At 32.5% G+C, this 23560-nt stretch overlaps 7 protein-coding genes across 24 annotated transcripts in view; 4 read left to right on the forward strand and 3 right to left on the reverse strand.

Annotated features, from left to right (window-relative positions):
* Positions 1–6677, reverse strand: part of LOC124954090 (protein still life, isoforms C/SIF type 2) — a 29717-nt gene extending 23040 nt beyond the window's left edge. For 3 of the 11 annotated variants that reach the window (XM_047506451.1, XM_047506450.1, XM_047506443.1), the window contains exons 1-2: positions 3968–4980; positions 956–1681 (exon numbers count right to left, since the gene is read on the reverse strand). In XM_047506451.1, coding sequence (XP_047362407.1) covers positions 956–1122 — 167 coding nt within the window. In that variant the 5' untranslated portion in view covers positions 1123–1681; positions 3968–4980. Of the gene's footprint in view, positions 1–19; positions 41–955; positions 1682–2828; positions 3234–3308; positions 3466–3541; positions 3703–3967; positions 4981–6533 lie in introns of those variants that run through there. The other 8 variants (XM_047506445.1, XM_047506444.1, XM_047506449.1 and 5 more) reach the window with 8 other exon arrangements.
* Positions 6329–8061, forward strand: LOC124954095 (reticulon-4-interacting protein 1, mitochondrial). The gene is made up of 6 exons (XM_047506470.1): positions 6329–6597; positions 6677–6912; positions 6990–7199; positions 7274–7386; positions 7481–7748; positions 7831–8061. Exons 1-6 carry the CDS (start codon positions 6348–6350, stop codon positions 7936–7938), a joined length of 1185 nt encoding a protein of 394 aa, XP_047362426.1. The 5' UTR covers positions 6329–6347; the 3' UTR covers positions 7939–8061.
* On the reverse strand, positions 7386–9776 carry LOC124954097 (tryptophan--tRNA ligase, mitochondrial). Of its 4 annotated transcripts, none has more exons than XM_047506478.1 (7): positions 9538–9776; positions 9292–9459; positions 8928–9190; positions 8703–8824; positions 8348–8618; positions 8025–8269; positions 7386–7858 (listed from the first exon to the last, which is right to left on the reverse strand). In XM_047506478.1, the coding sequence occupies exons 1-6, from the start codon at positions 9631–9633 to the stop codon at positions 8041–8043; spliced, it is 1149 nt and encodes a 382-aa protein (XP_047362434.1). In that variant the 5' UTR covers positions 9634–9776; the 3' UTR covers positions 7386–7858; positions 8025–8040. The 4 variants fall into 4 exon arrangements, with proteins under 4 accessions (XP_047362434.1, XP_047362435.1, XP_047362433.1 ...); XM_047506479.1 differs by having other exon boundaries at positions 7386–7876; XM_047506477.1 differs by lacking the exon at positions 7386–7858 and having other exon boundaries at positions 7918–8269.
* Positions 9777–10068: 292 nt separating this feature from the next.
* Positions 10069–10834, forward strand: LOC124954184. The gene is made up of 3 exons (XM_047506697.1): positions 10069–10118; positions 10209–10351; positions 10411–10834. The coding sequence occupies exons 2-3, from the start codon at positions 10236–10238 to the stop codon at positions 10832–10834; spliced, it is 540 nt and encodes a 179-aa protein (XP_047362653.1). The 5' UTR covers positions 10069–10118; positions 10209–10235.
* A 291-nt stretch (positions 10835–11125) lies between these two features.
* On the forward strand, positions 11126–14783 carry LOC124954058 (bifunctional 3'-phosphoadenosine 5'-phosphosulfate synthase-like). Its single transcript, XM_047506354.1, has 7 exons — positions 11126–11301; positions 11489–11559; positions 11796–12599; positions 12755–13189; positions 13275–13484; positions 13558–13840; positions 13959–14783. The coding sequence occupies exons 2-7, from the start codon at positions 11530–11532 to the stop codon at positions 14054–14056; spliced, it is 1860 nt and encodes a 619-aa protein (XP_047362310.1). The 5' UTR covers positions 11126–11301; positions 11489–11529; the 3' UTR covers positions 14057–14783.
* Positions 14389–21494, reverse strand: LOC124954052. 3 transcript variants are annotated; one of them, XM_047506314.1, is made up of 4 exons: positions 21110–21494; positions 20617–20909; positions 16310–20471; positions 14389–16221 (listed from the first exon to the last, which is right to left on the reverse strand). In XM_047506314.1, the coding sequence occupies exons 3-4, from the start codon at positions 20297–20299 to the stop codon at positions 15928–15930; spliced, it is 4284 nt and encodes a 1427-aa protein (XP_047362270.1). In that variant the 5' UTR covers positions 20300–20471; positions 20617–20909; positions 21110–21494; the 3' UTR covers positions 14389–15927. The 3 variants fall into 3 exon arrangements, with proteins under 3 accessions (XP_047362270.1, XP_047362271.1, XP_047362269.1); XM_047506315.1 differs by having other exon boundaries at positions 20617–20949; XM_047506313.1 differs by having other exon boundaries at positions 20617–21494.
* LOC124954060 (probable N-acetyltransferase san) lies at positions 21347–23280 on the forward strand. Of its 3 annotated transcripts, none has more exons than XM_047506358.1 (4): positions 21347–21551; positions 22493–22649; positions 22771–22937; positions 23011–23280. In XM_047506358.1, exons 1-4 carry the CDS (start codon positions 21496–21498, stop codon positions 23180–23182), a joined length of 552 nt encoding a protein of 183 aa, XP_047362314.1. In that variant the 5' UTR covers positions 21347–21495; the 3' UTR covers positions 23183–23280. The 3 variants fall into 3 exon arrangements, with proteins under 3 accessions (XP_047362314.1, XP_047362313.1, XP_047362315.1); XM_047506359.1 differs by lacking the exon at positions 21347–21551 and adding an exon at positions 22099–22259; XM_047506357.1 differs by lacking the exon at positions 21347–21551 and having other exon boundaries at positions 22092–22649.
* Positions 23281–23560: the final 280 nt, after the last annotated feature.

Consider the following 23560-nt stretch of genomic DNA (forward strand, 5'->3'; position numbering starts at 1 on the left):
ATACTATTGCGTACGCTACCGTTCCGTATCTCAGTATAGCCTAAAAGCAAAATAAAAAATCAATAATTCATATGCGTTATTCATTCTTTATTAATAAATTAATAAAAAGATTTCTTATGATGGATTTCAATGATCTTACATTGTTGGAATACAGACACACACACGCACACACACACATACACGCACACACGCATATCTAATGATGTTTAACAATGGTCGAGTCAGGTCTCTTTTGGAACTTTTTATACATACATAGGTATACCTATATATACATACGCACACATATTTGTGTATGTGTGTGTATGTGTGTGTGTGTATATATATACATATATACATATTTTTAAACGGAGAGAACGCTCGTGAGATGTAGCAAACAGTGGAACGATGCGAGAAAATGAAAGAAACATACATAAGGGAAAAAGCTTACTCCAACGTTTACTACATGTACCGTGGTCTCTTAGTGAAAAAGACGAATTGTCGTATGTAATGAATGAACGAGAGAAACTCGATCAACGAGCGCGAAAGAAAGAAGAAGAGGCAAAGGAAAAAAAATAGAAGAGAGAAAAAAAAGAAGAATAGAAAGAACTATAGGCAAAGAATAGAGAAATAGAGACAAGCAAACGCGATAGAGGGTAAAAGATTCGAGAGGATGGAGTATTTACGTGAATGAGAGACTCGACGAGTCACTCCTATAAATGGTGATGGAAAAAGTTTCGGCTTGAAAGATGAAAAATGAAAGAAAAAATAGGTATAGAAGCTGGAAGGGATAGAGGAAGATAGATAGATAGATACAGAGAGATAGAGTGAGAGAGAGAGAGAGAGAGAGAGAGAGAGAGAGAGAGAAGTCAGTATAATGCATTCAGTACAAGTGTGTACGAGTGTCTTCGAAGATAGAGAAAACGGTAACATGGTTGAATGGAATGGTTCAATGGTTGAATGGTTATGGTATGCGCACCTCTTCCTCTCTCTTAAGCTTCCGCACCTGAGCAAGTGGCCAGTATCACCCCTGCGCCCTCCACCGCCGCCGATTCCACCCCTGGCTCCGGTCTGCCATGGGGAATCCTCGTAACGATATGCCTTTCTGATAAGAGGAGCGCAACTGCAGGACAGCTTGTTGCCCATTCTATCGCTCCTTTTCTAATTCCTCTTTCACGTCTCTCCACCTCCACTCAATACCACACCTTTCTCGCGATCCTATCCTTTTTTTACTCTCTAACCAATTATTTCTCTCTTTATTAAATTTACCTTTGTCTTTTTTATTAATCGTTATGTTACACCGTCGTTACTTTTTTCTTCTTTTTTCTTTTTTTTTTTTCCAACGACAAACGATCTCTTATTTATGTATATTTATATGTATGTTCTCTTCTCTTCCTTTCTATCTGTTATTGTTTTTTGTAATTTATTTTACTTCGTTATACGTCTCCTTCGTTAGACGTCTCTTTTTAATTCTTTTTGACACACTATACGAACTTCACTTGGCTTGTCTGTCGACTTTTGGCACCAGTTTCGAAATACCGTTTCCGGTGGTTTTCGCGATCTTCGTGTTCTCTTTATGGTATGAGTTTGGGAAGCACTATATAACAGGGACAATTCCCCGAAATAATCGAGATTAGAAAGAGGTATCTTTATTGTCACATCATTGCGATCGTCGAAATTCATCAGCTTCTCTCTGGCATGATCACTGTAAATAGAAAATAATTCGAGTTAGACCGATCATAAATATTTTATCATTTCATATAGAATTTTCTTATACATAAACAATTACGTGGATATAATAAATGATAATCAATATTAATAGAAACATGAAACTATCGATGATATAAGAACGATAAGTAGTTTTGTCCAACGTATGGTCGGACGTCGCACGTCTATCTCAAATATTTTTATTTACAGTTTTATACAGAAGAAAAGAAAAAAATGATCAAAAGGATATCGATTAAAACAATGCTAAAATCCCATCACAGTGGTCTATCAAATCTACATCAAACGAGAGATAATCAATGAGAATCCGATAACATTCACCGTCAATCCCGGCCGACCACATATGGCTCATAATTCCTAGGAGCATTACCGCTGCTGCTGCTGCTACTGTCACTACTATTACTACTATTACTCCTACTACTACGACTACGTCATAAAAACACGGCCATGATAGCTTAATCATCGCGTTTAATCGATTTCATCGAGTCATCGTGGCTCTTTGGCAGTCTATCGACAAGAGCACATCGTCCCTATACCGTAGAAATTAATTTTAATCGCGGCACAGTAATCAAGCTCGATGTGGGGTCAACAACATTGTGCGGGGTGGATGTGTCACGGATAATAAAAGGGGTGGCGTCACGAGAGAGGGTTACTGAACCGCTGCCGGCTCCTCATCTACGTAATACGTCGCGTCATCGCGATAAATCTACGATACCGAGTTGTACGCAAATCCAACGATCTCGTATGATCGATTATCATTCAGCGCAAACTTTGAAAGAAGTTGATTTTAAGGAGATCCTATGCTCGGTCCTCTGCGGTTGCATTTAGGTCATGAAAGGCAAAGATCGTTTGTCAACAAAACCAAAATCCATAAGATTCTTCGTGATCTATTCGCTAATGACTCAGAAACGAATGGACAGAGATTTGCCTTTCATCCATTATCTCCTTTCATTCAGATCGTGAAATTCGACGCACACAGGAGATCTTTCGAAAGATCAAAGAAATCTTCGATTTCAAAAAGAAATCACGATGGATATTTATGGCAAAACAGGAGCCCGGCTAACGTGTAGGCGTTGGTAAAAGGAGCTTTCTAAACACTATATCGATTTCGGCGGTGATGCGGTTACCCATCGTCCGCGCTTAAGCATGAATGGCGGGTGTAGGTCGAATTCGGTTCGGCCGAAATATCACGGATGTTTACTCCTTGCCGCTCCCTGAGACACGAGAAGGGAGCGCCGACTCTCGACTCGACGATTTTATATTCTCGACACACCTCCACCTTGTTAATTCTTATTCACTTTTCACGATATCTCAATCACGAATTAAATTGGACATTTCGTACTCGTATTCGAAACTCGAATGTTTTTCTCTTGCGACAGAGAAAAGGAGAAAACTGAGAATTCCAAGAAACGTTGAGAACGCGGAATTACGATCAAATTCGAAGGAACTATTCACGAAAAAAAATAAAAAAGGGAGAAGACGAAGACGAAGTAGAAGGGAAAAAAAGTTCCGCGGCTCCGCCTAGTCGCTCGCGTAAACACTGCACCAGACTCGATGCACCAGCCGCTGCATCCGGTACACGATCAACGCCCCGCCGCGCCACCCACCTTCGAGAGGAAGGAAACCTCCTTTCTCTCGGTCTCGTCCTTTCCTTCCTCCTTTTCCTCTTCTACCCGCCTTTTTTCTTTTCTCTTTACACCACTTCCTTTAACATCACTCTATATCACGGGGTGTCTCTTTCTCCCTCTCTCTCTCTTTCTCTTTCTCTTTCTTTTCCCTTTTCCTTTATTTCTTTTCCTTTGCTCTCTAATTCGTTCGAAGAAGGAAGAAGGTGACTCACCGTTGGCAAAGTCTTCGCCACGGTAGAAAACCGTCTCGAGTGTATCGAGGCGTCGCGATACCTGGCCCTTCGCTACGTTCCAATAACGGTGCCGAAGAAAGGGAGATGTAGAACGAACGAGAGAAAGACGTGTATGTGTGTTTGTGTGTGTGTGTGTGTATGTGTGTGTGTACATATATATGTACATACATATATATATACACACACTTATACATGTATATATGGATAAAGAGAAAGAGAGGGAGGGTCAAAGAGACACAGTGGAGAGGCGTAAAACACAGAGAGAGAGAGAGAGAGAGAGAAAGAGAGATGGGGAAGCGTAGATAGAAAGGAAAGAGGGGAGGGTCAGCGCAACTATGGCGGAGGGGTGTGGGTATCCACCCTTTTCTCGAAGCAAGAAAAGTCTCGTGACACCGAAAGACCCACCGTCGATTGGCGAATGACGATCTCCGAAGTGGTCGATGCCGTCGAGGATCGCCGTCGCAGTTTTTCTCTCTGTACGCACTCCACCGTCGTAAGCGTAGTCATGCACACGGTATTTCCGGTGTTTTGCGCCAAATCCTCGCCGACGGCGTAGCCATGGATACTGCAGGATCGGACGGAGAGCCGACTATCCCGTACCCCTCTTGGCCACCCTCACGAATGCGCGTCCCCACGGCCGAAAATGTCAATATCCTCTCTCGCTGCGTCTGCCTTGCGCCCCCTCGCGGCTGCTCTTACCCCCTCCAATCCCCACCGCCCTTCTCTCTCTCTCCCTTTCTCTCTGTCTCTCACGTTCTCCTCCTCTACCACCTCGGCACCTCACTTCGCACTTCACCCTTTGCCCTTCCTCTCACTCTTTCTCTATATCTTTACGTATCTCTCACTCCGTCCATCCTCACCCTCGAATGCGAACGGCCTGTTTTTGTTGCCGCCCCTTGGAGGCCGCTTTCACCAGCAGCGCCCCGCCCGATCGTCGGATCCTCGCGAAACGACGGATATGATGGGAGAGAGAGAGAAAGAGAGAGAGAGAGAGAGAGAGAAAGACGGGGAGAGAGAAATAGAAGAGAGAGGAAGAGATTCACTGACAATTTTCTATTTATTTTTTATTTTATTACTAATCTTTCTTTTCTTCTTTTCCTTTCACCGAATCACAAGAATATCTTCCGTCCATCTGTTTCTCCTTCCTCTTGTTTCAGCTGGTACACTTTGCACAACCCTCTCCGACGAACTCGAAGCGTCCGATCAGCACCGATCTTTTCCGACTTACCGGAAAATACGCGCGGCTCTGGTCGTCGCTTCCACCGTCACCTCCGTCGTCGTCGTCGTCGTCGTCGTCGTCGTCGTCGTTGTCGTTGTCGTCGTCGTCGTTGTCGTCGTCGTCGTCGTCGTCGTCGTCGTCGTCGTCGTCGTCGTTGTTATTGTTGTTGTTGTTGTTGTTGTTGTCCTCGTCCTCGTCGTCTACGTCGTTGTCGTCGCTGTCACGGCCGTCCTCGTCGTCGGTCTCGTGCTCCCTATAGTGAGGCGTAACCATAGAGATCGGCGATCAATGACGGGCATGCGCGTTATCGCGTTTACCTATGATAAAAGGGCGGACCACCAGCGTTTCCGTCTTTTTCTCGCTACCCCTGCGAGTTTATCTTCGCAAATCTTTTCTCTCTCTCTCTCTCACTTTTCCATCCCCTTATATCGCGAGCCTACTACCCCTTAAACGTTAGCCCGACCGATGCAATCGCGCACACCGTACGATCTCTCGCACGAAGGTACAGCGCGAAAGGGGCGAATGCTCGCGATACGGGGCAAGGACCGTGCCTGGGATATCGCTTATCGTTACTCCCATCTCGCCGGAACTCTATGTTCCTTTAACCTGACCTCTGCCCTATATTTTTTTGCTCTTGCGCTTCCCTTTTTTTACCACTCTCGTGAAAAAAGATCAAACCTACCTACAGATCTCTACGAAATTAATTTTGTTGCGAAATTGTCTGGAACGATAAATGAGAACGGATCAAGATAAAAAACAAAAAAGGAAAATATTATTTGACCTCCCTTCCTCGGATATCCCTTTCCCGTATGTAAAAATAAACGAATAATAAATCGCTTAGTTTTTCTAGATTCCCTAATTGATCTGCTTGAATAAATAGTTGTATCTATAACAAATTGTTTTAATTTGCAAGACAACCCCCTAATTTTATATACTAAGAAGATCTTAGATAGCATAAACTGACTATTTTTTTGCCTACTTTTGTCATTATAAATTGATTCTATCGTTTCAGACGATCAAATTTATATTCAATACGGGACGCGTGTCTTCCGATGACGGAATTCCAATATCTCTTCAAATTGGAGATTTTGTCTGATTAATGCATCGTCCTACTCTACTAACATTAAAATGATATAGATCGGCAATGATATTAATCAGACAATATTATAATTAATATAATAATTCGTTACTAATTCGTTTCACAAATTATCGACTACACTGGAAGCTACATGATTCATGTTACATTGTTGATAAATAATTCGTTTCTCATTTACATTGCATCATATTGCATTGATATTTAAAAAAAGAACGGTCGAATACTCGATGTTCGAATTAACGCTGATAATCTGATAAAATGTAGTAGATTTTTTAAATTAAATAATTTTATGTTAAAGTAGAAATCGTTTTATCATAATTTTTCCTACTATATTAATAACATTGATGATGCATTTGTAATTTCACGCACGTTGCCGCGCAAAGTTTCACACGCGACATAGCTAATGCGAAAAGTTAACCTCTCTTTTCCATAAATTTTGATTTGAAGTTATTCCATCGTGATATTCAACGATGTTGACAAAAAATATGTTAAAATTAAGACGCTTCATACATGATACTCGATTGAGTTCTCTTGCACAATTGTCAGCAAAGTACAAAGAAGATGTAGAGAATAAAATGCTAGCTTGGCAGATACACTCTTATGGCAACGTAAACGAATTAAAAATGTCAAATGTTAGAATACCAATAATTACAAACCCAATGGAAGTTTTGATCAAGGTCCAAGCAGCAAGTGTTAATCCTATAGACATTGCAATGATACGTATGGCATATCACTCTCTCGCATTAAGATTATGCATGTTTATGTATTGACATATTAAAAGTGATTATGTCTTTGACAGGTGGTTATGGTGCAACGTTATTAAATCTTATGCGTAAAGCAAGGAACTTTGGTGGCTATGCGTATAGCGATTTAATTGAATTTCCATTAACTTTAGGAAGAGATTTTTCTGGAATTGTAGTCTCAAAGGGACACAATGTTGGAGATAAACTAAAACTGGGAGACCAAGTATGGGGTGTAGTTCCTGTAGATAAGCAAGGCTGCCATGCTAATTACGTGGTTCTTGATAGTAGCTTGGTAATTTATATATCTTTACCTACATATAATAAAATATATTTTGAGTTAAAATTATGAGGCAAATTATACGATTACAGGTAAGGCAATATCCAAAAAACTTATCATATACTGAAGCTGCAAGTGTTTTGTATGCTGGATTGACTGCATGGTCTGCTTTATGGATTACTGGCGGTTTGTGTTATAAAACATCTATTGGTACAAGATTAAATAGAAGGATACTAGTATTAGGTGGTTCTGGAGGTGTTGGTACTATGGCTATACAACTATTGAAAGCTTGGAATATGCATGTAATATAATATTATTATATTACTATCGCATATGGTATTGTTCTCTTATTGATAATTATAAAAAATTTCTTCAGGTAATAACCACTTGTAGCAGTGATGCTGTAAATATGATGGAAAAATTAGGAGCCAATGTTGTAATAGATTATAAACAACGTGATGCTGATGCACAAATAATTTCTGAAGGACCGTATGTAATTTAATATCATTTAATTTGTAATATTTCACTTCTCAACATTTTATCAATAGCTATCATCAATTATATAAATAAATTTTACTTGCAGATATGATATAATTTTGGATTGCTCCAATCAAGGACCAGACTTAATAAATTCAAAGGGTTACCCATATTATACTTATATAACACTCAATTCTCCATTATTAAAAAATATTGATCAGTTGGGATTAATTGCTGGAACTTTTAAAAATCTTGGTGACATATTTAAATATAATATTCCAAAGTCTAATAACAAAGGTTCTGTAAAATGGGGCTTTTTTGTACCATCAGAAACAGGCATGAGTATGCTTCATGATTTTGTTGAATGTGGACAGGTACATTTCTATTAGATCATTTTCATTCTATAGTTAAACATGATATACAAATAAATATTCATGTTAAAAGTATATTTTATAGATAATACCAGTTGTGAAACAAATATATCCTTTTCAAGATTTACCAGCAGCATATGAAAGAGTAACGCAAGGTCATTTACGAGGTAAATTAGTTATTGACATGAAATAATATCTATTATAACTCTTTTATACAATTTCTTTAACATTTTGTTATTCTTATTAAAAAATTTTAATTTATTTATAATAAATATTTACCTTTAATTATACGTAATCAATGTACAATAGTATATTTTGTCTTTTCTTTTCCTTTTCCTTCATCCCTTTCAAACCCTATTTTATTCTTTACATCGGAATAACAATCAAATGCAAGTTCTATTGCTTTTTGTGAACCTATCTTTAAAACTTCATTCAAATACAATTGTTCGTTTAATAATCTAAATATCTCTTCCTGAATTGGTTTTAGCTTCTCTATTATCACATCTGCTAATACCAATTTATATCTATGACATTAAAAAGATATTAAAATGTAACTTTAATATTTTTCATGAGCAACATTATATATAAATAGAAATACCTACTTTCCAGTATCCAAACCTTGTGCATCTTTACAAATCTCTTCGGGTGATTTTCCAGTAAGCAAAGAATGAATAGCAATTAAATTGGAAACACCTGGTCGTGTTTCAGGTTCATAATTTACTTCAGATGTGAAGTCGGTTATGGCCTTTTTAACTTTTTCTAACAGCACATCTGGTTTATCTGTTAAATCCAACCTACTTTTGAGATCTTTATCCGATTTGGACATTTTTTTTAAAGGATCTCTTAGTGATTTTATTCTTTGACTTGGATCATCTAAAATGTACTTTCAATGAGCCATTACATACTTTTCTTTTTATTCAAATATTTTTAATAACATTAGTCATTATTTACACGTACCACAAATAAGGCTCCGTGGTATTGGAAAAGTATTTCCATACCTTTTATTAAAAGAGTCTGCTAAATCCTGTGCTAATTGTATATGTTGTGCTTGATCTTGGCCAACTGGTACATCTGTAGCTCTAACATATAATATTGTATTTGCCTTTTTATTCTATAGAATTACAAAAAAACATTTACAAAACTTAGAAGCATATGAATTAAGATATTATTCAAAGGATATACCTATAAAGCAATATATCCGCTGCTTGTAAAACAGGATAAATATATAATCCTAAAGGAATAGTCTTCAAGGTTTGACTTTTTTCTTTGAATTGCGGCAAATGTCCAAGCCTAGCCATGGTAGTAATACAACCAAGTATCCAACATAATTCTGAATGCATAGAAACATCTGATTGTTGAAATAATATGCTTTTCTGTGGATCTATTCCACATGCCAGTAATGTGGCTGTTACTTTAAAAATATTATCTTTCAATGTGACAGGGTTCTATAAAAATATATAATATATACGAATTGTTGATATTGAGATGATATATATATAAACACTATGCATCATATACAATTATTATACATTTTAAGTTCTCTTACATAGGGTAATGTAATAGAATGCATATCTGCAATACTCCATATAACTATTTTTTCTGAATTTTGTAACTCTACCCACTTCTGTATTGCACCTAGATAATTTCCTAAATGAATATTACCAGTAGGTTGAATGCCAGAAAATATTCTCCTTGAATACTCAGTTTTTACAAACTATAATCACAAATATAAATATGAAAAAATTAAAAATCTTTAAAGAACAAAATAACCTTCAAATTAATTTATTCATACTTTTTGGCTAAATGTTCTTATAGACTTTGCATTATGACAAACGTTAATATTCCAACTATGAGATATGAAAACACCACATTTAACGATTCTCAACATATTTTGTAAAAAAAAGTGGTGTACAAATTTTTATAAATATTAATTTATATAATCCGTTACCATAAAGGATACATTTGAGTTTTCCCGCAAATGAACAACTTAAGAAAAGACAATGAAATTTCATATACATTTCATGTTTAGAATTTCGTGAACTTAGCCGCTAATTCACACTACTTGTTATGATAAAAAGGCGCCAATTTTAAAAATAGAAATATATTGTAGTTTTTAAATTTGTGATGTGTTGTTGTATAAACGTATATACAATTAAAAATAAACAACAAATTATTTCTGATGATGTTGAGAATATAAATATAAATATCTTTATGGTTCTTATATAAAATGAAATATTATTGTGAAATCGTATGTACATATATATATATATATTTTTTTTTTTTTTTTTTAATACAAGGCAAGGTCATTATACTAAGAAATTCGTATAAATAAAGTATTTTTATTCTTATCAAGTGTAATTATTCCTACAAAGCGTAATTATTCTTTTTTTATTCTATATAATAACGTAGTTAAAAAAAAACATTGTTAATATAATTTATTTATTAACAATACAATTTTGGTAGATTTATTTATATGCTAATATTTTAACAATGGAACAAGATGGCAAAACATACATACCTTTAAATAAGAGTTTCCTAAAGAATAATATTAGTAGTAACGAAGGCTCTTGTTTAAATGTAGTAACACCATATTCATCTGTGTCTCGGTATGTAAATAGCATGTTATTAAATAATAAATGGTAACACAAAAAATTTACATTTTTAGAATCAACGAATGTTTTACAAAACTTAGCATAAATTCCAACATTACAAAACAGAAGCTTGAAATAAGTGGAAATGACAAGTATCTTGCAGGAACAATTCAAAGTATTATCACTAGCATGGGTCTTGTTTTTATCCAACCATCAATGTCTAATCTTTTATATTTGGATACTCCATTATTTGTATATAATCCAAATTCTCAGAATCAAAGTTTTACAAATTATGTTTATTTAGGCAAAATTGATGATATCTTTGGTTCTGTGAAAGAACCAATGTATAGTGTATATTCCTTATTAGAAGAAATTAGTATATTAAATGTTGGAGATCAAGTATATTTTCTTCTCAATGATCCAAATACAAAATTTATGTCCGTTGAACATAAATTGAACAACACTTTCAATATAATAAAGCACAAATGTAATGAGTAAGAAAAAAATATTGATCAATGATAAGTAATGGTTAAATAAAATTCATCTTAAATATACTTAAATACAATAATTAGCTGTACAGGTACAATTATATTTACTAGTTTAATTGTAAGAAAAAAAAAAAGAAAAAGAAAAACAAATTAAATAAATAAAAATTGAATAAAAAAGTAAAAAACAAGAATAATACTTTGATAAAATTCAAGCATACGATTTGAAATATAACCCAATACAATCAAACAATCGCCTACGCATGCGTGGGAAAGCAATATGAACTTATGTTGAGTAGGACTTATATATTCAACTAATATCAAACTCGTCGACTTATGTCGACGTAGTCGTCGTTCTAAGTACATCGAAGTTTAGTTGTCCAATTTTGTTAGTATTCGATATTACTAATTATCAATGTCAATATTATGATATTAATGATATTACAATAGTAAACAGTGCACTCTTTAGAAAACCGCAAGGTACAATAAACTTTCGATGCGTATATCGTAGTGACACAAAAACAATAAATTAATTAAAGAGAAATTTCATACAATTCATTGCCATGCATTTATGTAGATAAATTTCTATTTTTTATGGAGAATTATATATATTATAGAATATAGTTTATATTATATTTCGATTAAGTTAAAATCAATCACCATACAGACATACAAAAAACAAGGAATAGCCGTAGATCGAATGGCATTATGGAAAACCCACATAAAAAAATGATGACGGTATGTAACGGTGCGATAAAAAAGCGCCTTCTTATCATAAAATATAACAAAAATAACAATGGATAAGATTTTTATCATATGCATAATAAAATCATAAAGTATTTATATATAAAATTTATATCGCGACGAAATTGAATAAGAGTAAAAAATGTTCAAGTCAAATAATTTTTTTTTTTTTTTTTTTTTTTTTTTTTTTTTTTAATAAGATTTTAAATAATTTTGCCTTTTTTTTCTAGTCATGTACTAATGTGTCAGAACAGGCACATCATGTATCAAGAACAAAACGTGGTCAAGCTATAGGTCATGTAAGAGGTTTTCGTGGATGTACAGTATGGTTAACCGGTCTCTCAGGAGCAGGAAAGACTTCGATAGCTTTTCAAGTGGAAGCAATACTAGTTGATCATGGAATTGCAGCATACGGGCTTGATGGAGATAATGTCAGAAGTGGTTTAAATTGCAATCTTGGCTTTAGTAAAGAAGACAGAAAAGAAAATATAAGGAGAGTTGCAGAAGTTGCAAAGTTATTTGCAGATAGTGGACAAATTTGTTTATGTAGCTTTGTATCGCCATTTGAAGAAGATAGACAAATGGCAAGGCAAATACACAAAGCCTCGGATCTTCCATTCTTTGAAGTTTTTGTTGATACTCCGCTTAATGTTTGCGAAGCTAGAGATACAAAGGGACTTTATAAAAAAGCACGGCAAGGTGCTATAAAAGGTTTTACTGGTATAGATCAGATGTATGAAAGACCTATTAATCCTGATTTGGTGGTAACCACAGAGAACTGTACTTTAGAAGAATCAGCTGCAACGGTGATCGATCTTCTGGAAAAACAGTGTATCATACCTGTATTACCAAAACCTACTGCACCTATAAGAGAACTGTTTGTTCCAGAATCCAGAATTGCTTCTGCCAAAGCAGAAGCAGACACTTTGCAAAGTGTAGAAATTACAAAGATCGATATACAGTGGCTTCAAATTCTAGCAGAAGGATGGGCACTCCCACTTACTGGTTTTATGAGAGAAAACCAATATCTACAGGTATATAATACTTCTATACATATGCTTATGCTTCTGTAAAAAGCCGATATATATATATATATGTATATATATATACGTTGATCGAAAATAGAAAAATAAAGATAACTTTTTTATACTCTTAACACAATTGAAGGCTTTAGAGGAAATGTTTTTAGACTCAACATTTGAAATGTCTACTTGAAGGTGGAAAAGAAGTAAATCAGTCTATTCCTATAGTTCTTGCAATAAGTACTACAGATAAACTTCGTTTGGAGGGACATTCAGCGATAACACTTAAATATAAAAACAAGGCTTTGGCAATATTACGAAGACCAGAGTTTTATTTTCATAGAAAAGAAGAAAGATGTGGGTGGCAATTTGGGACTAACAACTTAGGTCATCCATATGTGAAGATGATTTATGAATCAGGAGATTGGTTGGTAGGTGGGGATATAGAAGTTCTAGAAAGGATTAAATGGCACGATGGTTTTGATATATATAGATTAACGCCAAATGAAATTAGAGCAAAATGTAGAAAAATGAAAGCTGATGCAGTATTCGCATTTCAACTTAGAAATCCTATACATAATGGTCATGCCTTACTTATGCAGGTATGTTTCTTTTTTTATCTCACTTATTTAAATTTATCTTTCATAATACATTTGATCACAGTAACATGGAACATTTTATTTGCAGGATACAAGAAAGCGTTTACTTGAAGAAAGAGGTTTTAAAAATCCTGTACTATTATTACATCCACTAGGAGGTTGGACGAAAGAAGACGATGTACCTTTACATACAAGAATTATGCAACATAAGGCTGTTTTAGAAGAAGGTGTACTTGATGCAAATTCTACTTTGCTAGCTATTTTTCCAAGTCCTATGATGTATGCTGGTCCTGTTGAAGTTGGTGAAAATTTTTACAATTAATATGTGCTAAAAAATGTATAAATATATAGTTATAAAATTTGTTGTTAAGGTACAATGGCATGCCAAGGCCAGAATGAATGCAGGTGCAAATTTTTACATTGTGGGTAGAGATCCAGCTGGTATGCCACATCCAAATAAGAAAGCTACACCCGATGGTAATCTCTATGATCCCACTCACGGTGCAAGAGTTCTTTCAATGGCACGAGGATTACAAAGCTTAGAAATCATTCCATTTAAAGTTGCGGCTTATGATAAAAAAAATAAAAAAATGTCCTTTTTCGATCTAGAACGGAAACAAGATTTTGATTTTATATCAGGAACGAGAATGCGTGGTAAGAAATAAGATATAATGTATGTATGTATGTGTATGTATATATATATATATACATATATATATATAGATATTCTTATTATTAAAAAAATCATATTAAAAATACATTGTTATTGTAGATTTAGCTAAAGCAGGAAAGTGTCCACCTGATGGTTTTATGTCTCCAAAAGCATGGAACATCCTTGCACAATATTATCAAAATGTAAATAAGAATTAATTAGAATTCACTTAGAATAATTTTATAATAGTCTATAAATTAGACCACTTCATACAGTGCAATTAGTCTATTTACATCCTCTTATACCGATTGACATATGCCACACTATACAAAAGTAAGAGCGAAATATGGTTTTAACTACATGTTTTAACTACATGTATATTTAAAATTTTTCTCTTGTACAGCATAATATCGGGAATTTATCCCTTCATTAGATAGGTCGATGTCTATTTGCAATGAATCTGCAATGTGTAAGTAAATTTTATTTTTTACCTACAAAAAAACTGACGATATTTTCTATATATATATATATATGTATGTATGTATGTATATATATATATATATATATATTTTACATATGTATATGTATTAACAAAGAATACGAAATGTGTGACATATATGGTATGTAATATTGAAAATATTTCGAATTGATAAGATAATATATATAGCTTTAGTAGCGTAAGGTACAAATTAGTTACAAAATACTTATGAAAGAGAAAACAAACTTTATAATGATTATGTACAAATGAGAATAATTCAATGTATTCAACTAAATAATAAACACATTACGTGCACACGATATTTGGCTTTTCGAAGGCTGCTAAAGTAACAGAACAAAGAATTTATGATAGTGAAAATATTTTTTATTACCACGATAACGTACAGACGAAGTTGGATAAAAAATGAAAACAATATGACAAAATAAAGTACGGAATTTATATCAGCATATTTTATGTTTTGCATTACATAACTGATCAATACTGCTTTTCTAACAAGTAAATCAAAATTATAGATGTCTAGGACAAAAGGTAAAAAATGTTACAAATGAATATTGTAATAAGCGAACATTATTATAATTGTGTTATTATTGTGATAGATACTTTAATATATTCGTATAATAAATTAAAAATAATTGCTTTTTGTTCTTTATGGATTGTATCCATAAATTGAAAAATTTCAAATATACTTTCCAAAGAATAATCATAATATAAAGAGATTAACACAGTTAATCGTAATTGATTATACTGATTATACAGAGGGAAGAATATTTAAAAAATCTCGATTGTAACGTAATTTCAAATAAAACTTATAAATTCATATTTTTTATCTTATTCTATTCGTATATTTAAAATATATACTATTTATATCAAAGGATTTATTATGTTTTCTTTGCAAAGCTATTATGTTTACAAATATGTTGTTTTCCAAGTGAATCCTATATTCCATAATGACATCTTGTAATGGAATAAGTAAGTTTGATAAATGGACAAGATCTCAAATATACAAACATATGCTTAATGATACTGTCGATCTTACAAATAAATGATTATCTAACATTGCATTAATATTTAACATTCTTATTCCTTTCTTTTTTTTTTTTTTTTTTTCTTTTTTTTTTCTTTTTTTTTTTTTCTTTTTTTTTTATATAGATTTGTACATAGTATCATAATATAGCAAATAATAATTATTTCTATTTACTATAAAGTATATTTTCTTTTTTTTCTTTTTCCATTTATTTCCTTATAACTTGAAAATTTTATAGACTTGTGTTTCAATATGAATTGCAAATATGAAGCCTTTGTTTTATCGTATTTTACATTGTTAACATATATATTTATATGTATAACCTTACAAAACTGCTACTTCAGCAGTGAAAAATCGTTTTTTATGTTACAGAGTACGCAAATATCACACTTTATATGTAGTCATTATTCGTATAATTACTTTAATATAGAAAATATCCTGAATTTATTTTACAGGAATGTGACTTTCCTTTAGAGAGAAAGCACAATACAATTTTACCTAGAACCACAAAATGTTTCTTTACAAATACGATTTTATCATAATCATAAATAGTCAAATCATTCCTTTTAATTGTTATACATTATAGATGCCGTTGCTAAATTGACTTCTGCGTTCGTATCAGATAAGTCAGGTAAAGATAACATTACAGGAATAACTTGAATTTTTCCAGAATCATCTTGTTGTTGTAAATGTACTACAGTTCCACTCTGTAAAATTTCATTTGTCATCATTTCATCTGCCATTATTTCTGCAGATTCTATGTTGTCTGCGGTTACTTCTTCTGTATATACAGTGGTATCCTCCATGTTCATGATAACTTCTGCAGCTTCGGAAGCTTCCCTCGATGTTTCTTCATAATCCTACGATATATAATAATTTGAAAAATATATATTAAGTAAGATTTGTGTTAACTAACAAGTCCTTAATATATATTATAAATTTATATACCTGTTCATAGACCTGCTCGTATTCTTCTGTAATTTCTGGTTCTTCAAATTTGACAATTTGTTCTTTCACAAATTTTTCTTCAAATGCTTGACTTGATTGTTCTTCATATTGACCTTCTGTAAGCTGTGCATTTACACGTGTCAGTTCTTCCTGTTCTTGTTCAGAACAAGAGGTTTCTTCTTGAACTTTCGAGTGCTTAATATTTCTGCCAGGTACTATTCTTTTAAATCCAGATCCTCCTAAACTTTCGTGACGTCTTTCATGTTTGTTCTTATCACCCAAATACTTAAAACGTTGTCTACAAACACTACACGAATATGGTCGTTCGTTTGTATGAGTTCTTTCATGACAAACAAGCGCGCTTACTTGTTTACACCTCCAAGGACAGTATCTACACTGTAAAGGTCTTTCGTCGCTATGTCTATTTTGATGATGCTTGATGAGTTGTATCTTTGTCTTTAAGTTAAAACCACATATTTCGCATGTATACGGCCTTTCCTCAGAATGAGATATCATATGAGTCTTTAATCTAAGTTGATTTACAAATCGTTTTGGACAATGAGGACACGGCAATGTGCCTTCCAGCCTATTATGAGTTACCATCATATGATGCCTCAATCTAACCTCAGAAGTAAACGTCATATCACAATCCAAACACTTCATAGGATCTTTCTCCATATGAGTATTTTTAATATGTGTTCTCAAAATCATTTCCGTTTTGAAAGTTTTATTGCAATGATAACAAGCAACTCTTCTTTTTTCTGGTAATCCATCTACAGCCTCTTTCACAATCCCAGGAAGTGATTCGTTATGTATATGAGACATATGCCATTCTAATGATCTTGTTGAAATCATAGATCTATTACATATATGGCATGTATATTGTCTTCCATCTTTGTGTACGCGATTTCTATGTATAACAAGTGTAGAATGATTTGGAAATTTCTCGCCGCACACTTGACAGGAGCATTCCTTCAGTCCTCTACTATCAGTTTTTTCATGAACTCTCATATGGAGCCTTAATCCATCCCTCCTATTAAATCCAACGCCGCAAGTATCGCAACGATATTGTCGTTGATCTTCATGTATTCTAACATGTTGTTTCAACGTTGAACTATTTTTAAACATTTTATCACAATGCGGACATTGTATAGTGTAAGCTTTGTGAGTATACATATGCTTTGAAAGACTATAAAATGGTACTAATTTATGACAAACCGGGCACTCCCTTTTGTTCCCTACAGGTTGATGTTTACGAATTCGGTGATGTCTAAGACTGGCAGGGTTTTTAAAGTCTGCCCCACAATCTTCACATAAATAAGCTCTCAATGTTGTGTGTACAGATTTTAAATGAAAGCTCAATTTTTGTTTGAAAGCAAACTTTTTTGGACATTTTGGACATTGATAAATTTTTTCCCAGCTCATATGTTGCGTTTTAACGTGTTGATCTAATGTCCCTTGATGTTTGAATTTTTCACCACAAATATCACATAACTGGCCAAACATATTATCACAATGTTTTTGCTCGTGCTGCCTCTTTTTGCCTTTCGAATCTAACATTACATCACAATATTTACATAATAATTTTTTAAAACATACCACATTATGATTTCTTTTTGCTTTGTTTGTAGGAAATTCTTCCATACAGTCTTCACAGTAATGCATAATTTTGAAATCATGCGTTTTCAAATGATCTTCGAGAACTTCTTTTGAAGCAAACGTTTCCGGACAATAATCACACTCTAAATAATGTTCCTCTGGTATATAATCTGCTGGTGTTGTTTCGTCAATCAAGTCTGGTAAACTTTTTTGTAGAGATGTGTTATTTCTGTCTTCATAAAGCGAAATGATGTCTTCATCTTTTAATCTGGTGATAACAATTTTTCTTTGCTTTAAATAATCTTGAAACTCTAGCAAATTTTTCTCTTTCTCTCCTAAAATGCGCGATAATTTCTCCATATTTCCTTCTGTATAAGACTGATCAAGTTCTTTCTGTAAATATTCTTTCTTTTTCTTTGCTTCTTCCCATTTCAATTTAAGTTTTGCTAAACGTGATAAATACTCCTTTGTGTTCACATATGCTTTTTCTTGGACTGACTTATCTTGCAGAGAATCTGAAACATCTGAAATATTATTTTCATCTTTGAGAATAGTACTGTTCATTGTACTACTGTCTACGTCAGATTCTGCTTTTAAATTTGAATTACTTTCTTCATATATAACGGGCTTTTGATCATCAGAACTTTCGACCCGTTTAATAAATCGATTTGGCGTTTCTTCATTTTTCATTGTTAAACTTGACTGACTGCCTAAAACTTTTTCACGTTTTTTCTTATATTCTTCTATTTGTTCTTCTATAATCTGTTCTCTCTTATCCAATTTTTTTGTACGTTCCGTAAATAAATTCTTTTCCTTTGTTGTTAACGTTTCGTATCTCTTTAAAATTTTGCCAACCGGTTTAAAATCAAAACCTTTTACTTTACTTGAATTCTTATCATCTTTCTTTTCAAATGGTTTATCCATCTTTTTAACTTTTACTAATAATATTTCGTTTGGCTTAGAACCTTTCACAGTAACGTACATAATTCCGTCTTCTTGGGGATCATTAATGTTTAATGGGTTTTGCATATCTAATTTTTGAATTTTCGGATCTTTCGGACTTTCATTAGTATCAGATACATTAGTCGAGGTACATTTTAGCTCTTCATTATTTCCTAAGCCTTCCTTTTTTGTTTGCTGTAAAAGCCTGCGCTTCAATATATTTGGTTGCTTTGGAGTGTCTTTCCCAAATTCATTATCTTTAATTTCAATCTTTGGGCCAATTTGCAATTTGGAACTTAATATATTGTCCTGCGCAGTCTCTACTTTGACATAAGCCTTTAATGCCATGTCATATTTATATACGGTTTGATTGGAATCTTGATTAGCATCATCCTGATTCTGTATCAAATTATTACGCGATGAATCATGGAACACAAAAGATTGATTATTTGCCTTATCTACATTTTCCTTCTTATGTGGATTTCGTCTTCTATCTACGTGGCTACTTTCAATTTCATCATCGGATTCTGCGGCGTCAGAACTATCGGGTTGAAATGGCGGATCATCTGGATCAAATTCCTCTATGGATTCGTTATCATCGCTATGATGTTCACCCGTAACATCTTCAAAAATGTCAGATTCAGTTTTGAATGTTACATCAGGATTCTCTTTTTCTTTACTTTCTGAAGATATTGAGTTTAAAATATCCTTTAAAGAATAAATTGCAGATATTTTTGGAACATTTTCATCGTTATCAGTGCCCATTGGTGCAGGAACCATAGTACAATCATAAGTCTCTTCTATTTGCTTTTGATTAATTTGATTGTTAGCCAAAGATTGCATTTTTTCTGCTTCCATATTACGTGCAACTGTATCAGTTAATGTAACATGAATTGATTTTAGCTTAACTTCAGCTTTTTTAATTTGCATAAAAAATTTGTAACTCATTTTCAAATCACAAATGCAATCCATACACATTTGAGTGGATAAACTGTCATGCGGATTTATTTCTTCTAAATGTTGTATCTGTTGGCTCAGCCTCATTTGAATACCTTTTTCACTGAAAATATCAACTAATGGAAGTTTCAAACCAGCGCAAGTCCGACAATACTTTTTTAATTCCTGCTTTGTATGTTCAAACATTGATATTTTTTCTTGCTTTAGTGATTTATTTTGCAATGAAATTTTTGTTAATTCCTTCAAACTATTTACATCGTGAGCCAAAAGCTTTACACGAGGTGTTATTTTTTTTAATTCATTTATATCTTTAACTTGTCCACCTAATGTATCTTTATTTATTGTTGAAGCAATTCTCATAGGCTTCGAAGCAGTTTTCGATAAATTATTTTCAAGCATACCTTTTTGACTGCTGATATTCGTCGTATATTTATGATTTTCTAATATTAATTCTCCATAATCATGATCTCTATTAAGCTTTGAATTCTGCATATTTATATGATCTGATCTTTATTTAATTTGGAAATTCCTTTTATGAATACATTTATTTTTTTAACACATTTTTTATTATTTTCATTTTAAAGTAACATATGTAATTTAAACAGTAGCATTCTTTGTAAATAAATTGTAATGCCTTAGCATATATTTGCACTGACATAATAGTCTGAAATTATTAAAAAAATTATTTATAAATCTAAAGAAAATTTCTTATTTTAAAAATATAAATAACAAAAATATAAATAGCAAATGTAATAAATATAATAAATTTCTGTATAATACTAGCTTTAAGAAATTTTAAAAATAGTTACCTTAAATACTTAAATTATAGAATATTCCTTTAAATTATCTTCGAACATAAACTGTATATATTCTTAGATATAGCATTTAACATTACTTTTAATACTTCTCTTTTATTCAAAATAATATTTTTCTATGCCCTCTATCAATAATTATCGAAGATTCAGATAAAACATGAATAAATAGGAACAATATTAAGCTTGTAATCAAACTGTATGTTTGATGATAAATTTTATAAGTTCTCTCATTGCAAATATTCTGCTATGTGGGCCTTAAATCAAAGTTTTTACAGTATCAGTGCTTCCTGTAAATCAGGTATCTTTATTCATTATTTTATCATTCATCTAATGTATTAAAAGAAAAATAAATTTCTTCATTTCATTTATGTGTCAAACGCAGAGATCCTAAATTCCTTATAATACATTGAGGTTAAGAAATTGTGATCAATCTGCTATTATAAATTATATTCATAAGTACTTTTATATTTACAAGTGGATGTTATACCAGTTTCAAATTATAAGTTTCTCCTCTTGATACACGATCTTACGAAAAGTAACAGCGTTATTCGAAAGTTTTTCCAATTTCTCACTACCATAACTTCTTCTTGACGATATCCAGATGGCGCGTAGCAATGGCGCCTCTACGTTTATTATTTTCAAGATATCATTGGCATTCTACATTTCCAAAATTCATGCCTAGCTTTGAATATGTCTTGTGCACTTTCAGCTTGGCGAATCGACCGCCTTTGGAGCATCAAACCACTGGTGAAAATATAAAACAAATGTGTTAAAGATAGATCAATGAATTTTTGATACATTCACTATCTGTAAAGATGGACTGCTGCCACGTTTGACTTTCGTGTTCCTAAAAATCTTTCGTCGTACGATAGTATGACGTCGTTATATTTAAGATGGCGACGATCGCAACCATATTGGGAAATCAAAATGTAAATTCTAAATCGAAAATTTATTTTCAATGTTAATCCATCAACAGTACTAAAAAAAAAAGAAAGAACGATTGTTGACATATAGTAGTGAGCAAAATAACAAAAAAAAATTTTCACTCCTACTACATAATGATGAATAAAATATCACCTAAATATAATAATAAAATAACCTTAAGCATGTGACGTAATTTAATTTAAGTAAGTGAGTACACAGCTTAAAAGTGTTAACCAATACATGTGAAGCATAGTAAATATTTTCAAGGAATGATTAACGATTTCGTATAGCTTTTTCGATTGATTAAGTTGATCATTTTTTATCATTTTATACGTGTATTTGCATCTGTAAATTAAGTATAGATATGTATGTGTGTGTGTATATATATATATATATATATATATATGTATATATATATATACACACACACACACATATGGCAATAAATAATCAATACTATTTCAAAATTTTTAAATATTTAATATTACTTTTAAACAATGTTTAGTATTAAATAATATTTTTCTCTTACCTGTCTTTAATTATATAATAATCAAAGTAACCGATCGAAATAACCGACATAGAAGAAAATTGGCGGGTAAAAGTATTGCGCGCGCAACAATTTCATCTATAAAATACTCTTAGCAATGCGACCAATCGCTAGTAGGTTAAAACTATCCCTCCGTGAGGAGTTTATTGTCGGCCAATATGACTAGGTAAATTGTGATAAGTTTGAGGTTATCTTCAACAAATTGTCTTATATTTTAAATGTATAAATATCAACTTTTAAAAGTATTTTATTGTTTTTAAACGTATTTTATACGACTGATAACGATAGATAATATTTCACTTTTTGTACGCTTATAATGATTGTAACAAGCCGATTTAAAGATGCTGGTGTCATAGGAGGTGAACACAGAATTTTCGAGTATCTCTCGATTTATTACAGGTCAAAGATAGAATTGGGAGATGTAACGCCTCATAATATAAAACAACTTAAACTCTTAAATCAAGTGGTGTTTCCAGTTTCGTATAATGAAAAATTTTATAAGGACGTTTTAGAAGCAGGAGAACTTGCTAAACTAGCATATTACAATGACATAGTGGTAATTAGATCGTATTATATTCATTTATTTTTATAAATTTATTATATGTTTTAACAATTATTTTCATATCAGTTATATTCTTCATTTGTTACTTGCTAAGAATATTATTCTATATTTGTAGGTTGGTGCAGTTTGTTGTCGTGTAGATACTTCAGAAAACTCTAGACGTTTATATATAATGACTTTAGGGTGTTTATATCCTTATAGGAGATTAGGAATTGGTACAGTGATGGTACAACACGTTTTAAAGTATGTCAATAAAGATGGAAATTTTGACTCAATTTTTCTGTAAGTATACATCTAAATCATTATGAAATATTATTTCTGAAAATTTCTTAACAAATGTATCATATATTCCTAGTCACGTTCAAATAAGTAATGAAGGGGCGATTGATTTCTATAAAAAATTTGGATTTGAAATAGTGGAAACGAAACAACATTATTACAAAAGAATAGAGCCTGCGGATGCGCATGTTTTACAGAAAACATTGCGACCTCGAGCAAATCAAACGAATCAACAGACTATCAACTAATAAATTTTCTTGTACATTACTTCATTTCATCTTTTTCTTTACCATCACAAAATTATATTTGTCTTTGAATTCTATGAATAAAGCTCCTTGTTATTACATCTACTGTTGCATCAAATGTTATGGAGTCACCTGTACATAAATAACGATACAAATATAAAAATCTAAAGACATATTTTAATCTTATGTAGCAATCAATATCATACTTGCATTATTTACGAAATACAGACTTGTGAAAAAGGATGCATAGATTAAAAAATTTGATTTAACATAGCATTAAACCAAAATTAAAACATACGAAAATTCAAGTGAATTAAGTTATATTTATATGATCAAAAAGAAATAAATAAAATATATATGCAAATTACAAATTCCAAAATT

This window comes from Vespa velutina, chromosome 14, assembly GCF_912470025.1.
Source record: "Vespa velutina chromosome 14, iVesVel2.1, whole genome shotgun sequence".
NCBI lineage: Eukaryota > Metazoa > Arthropoda > Insecta > Hymenoptera > Vespidae > Vespa > Vespa velutina.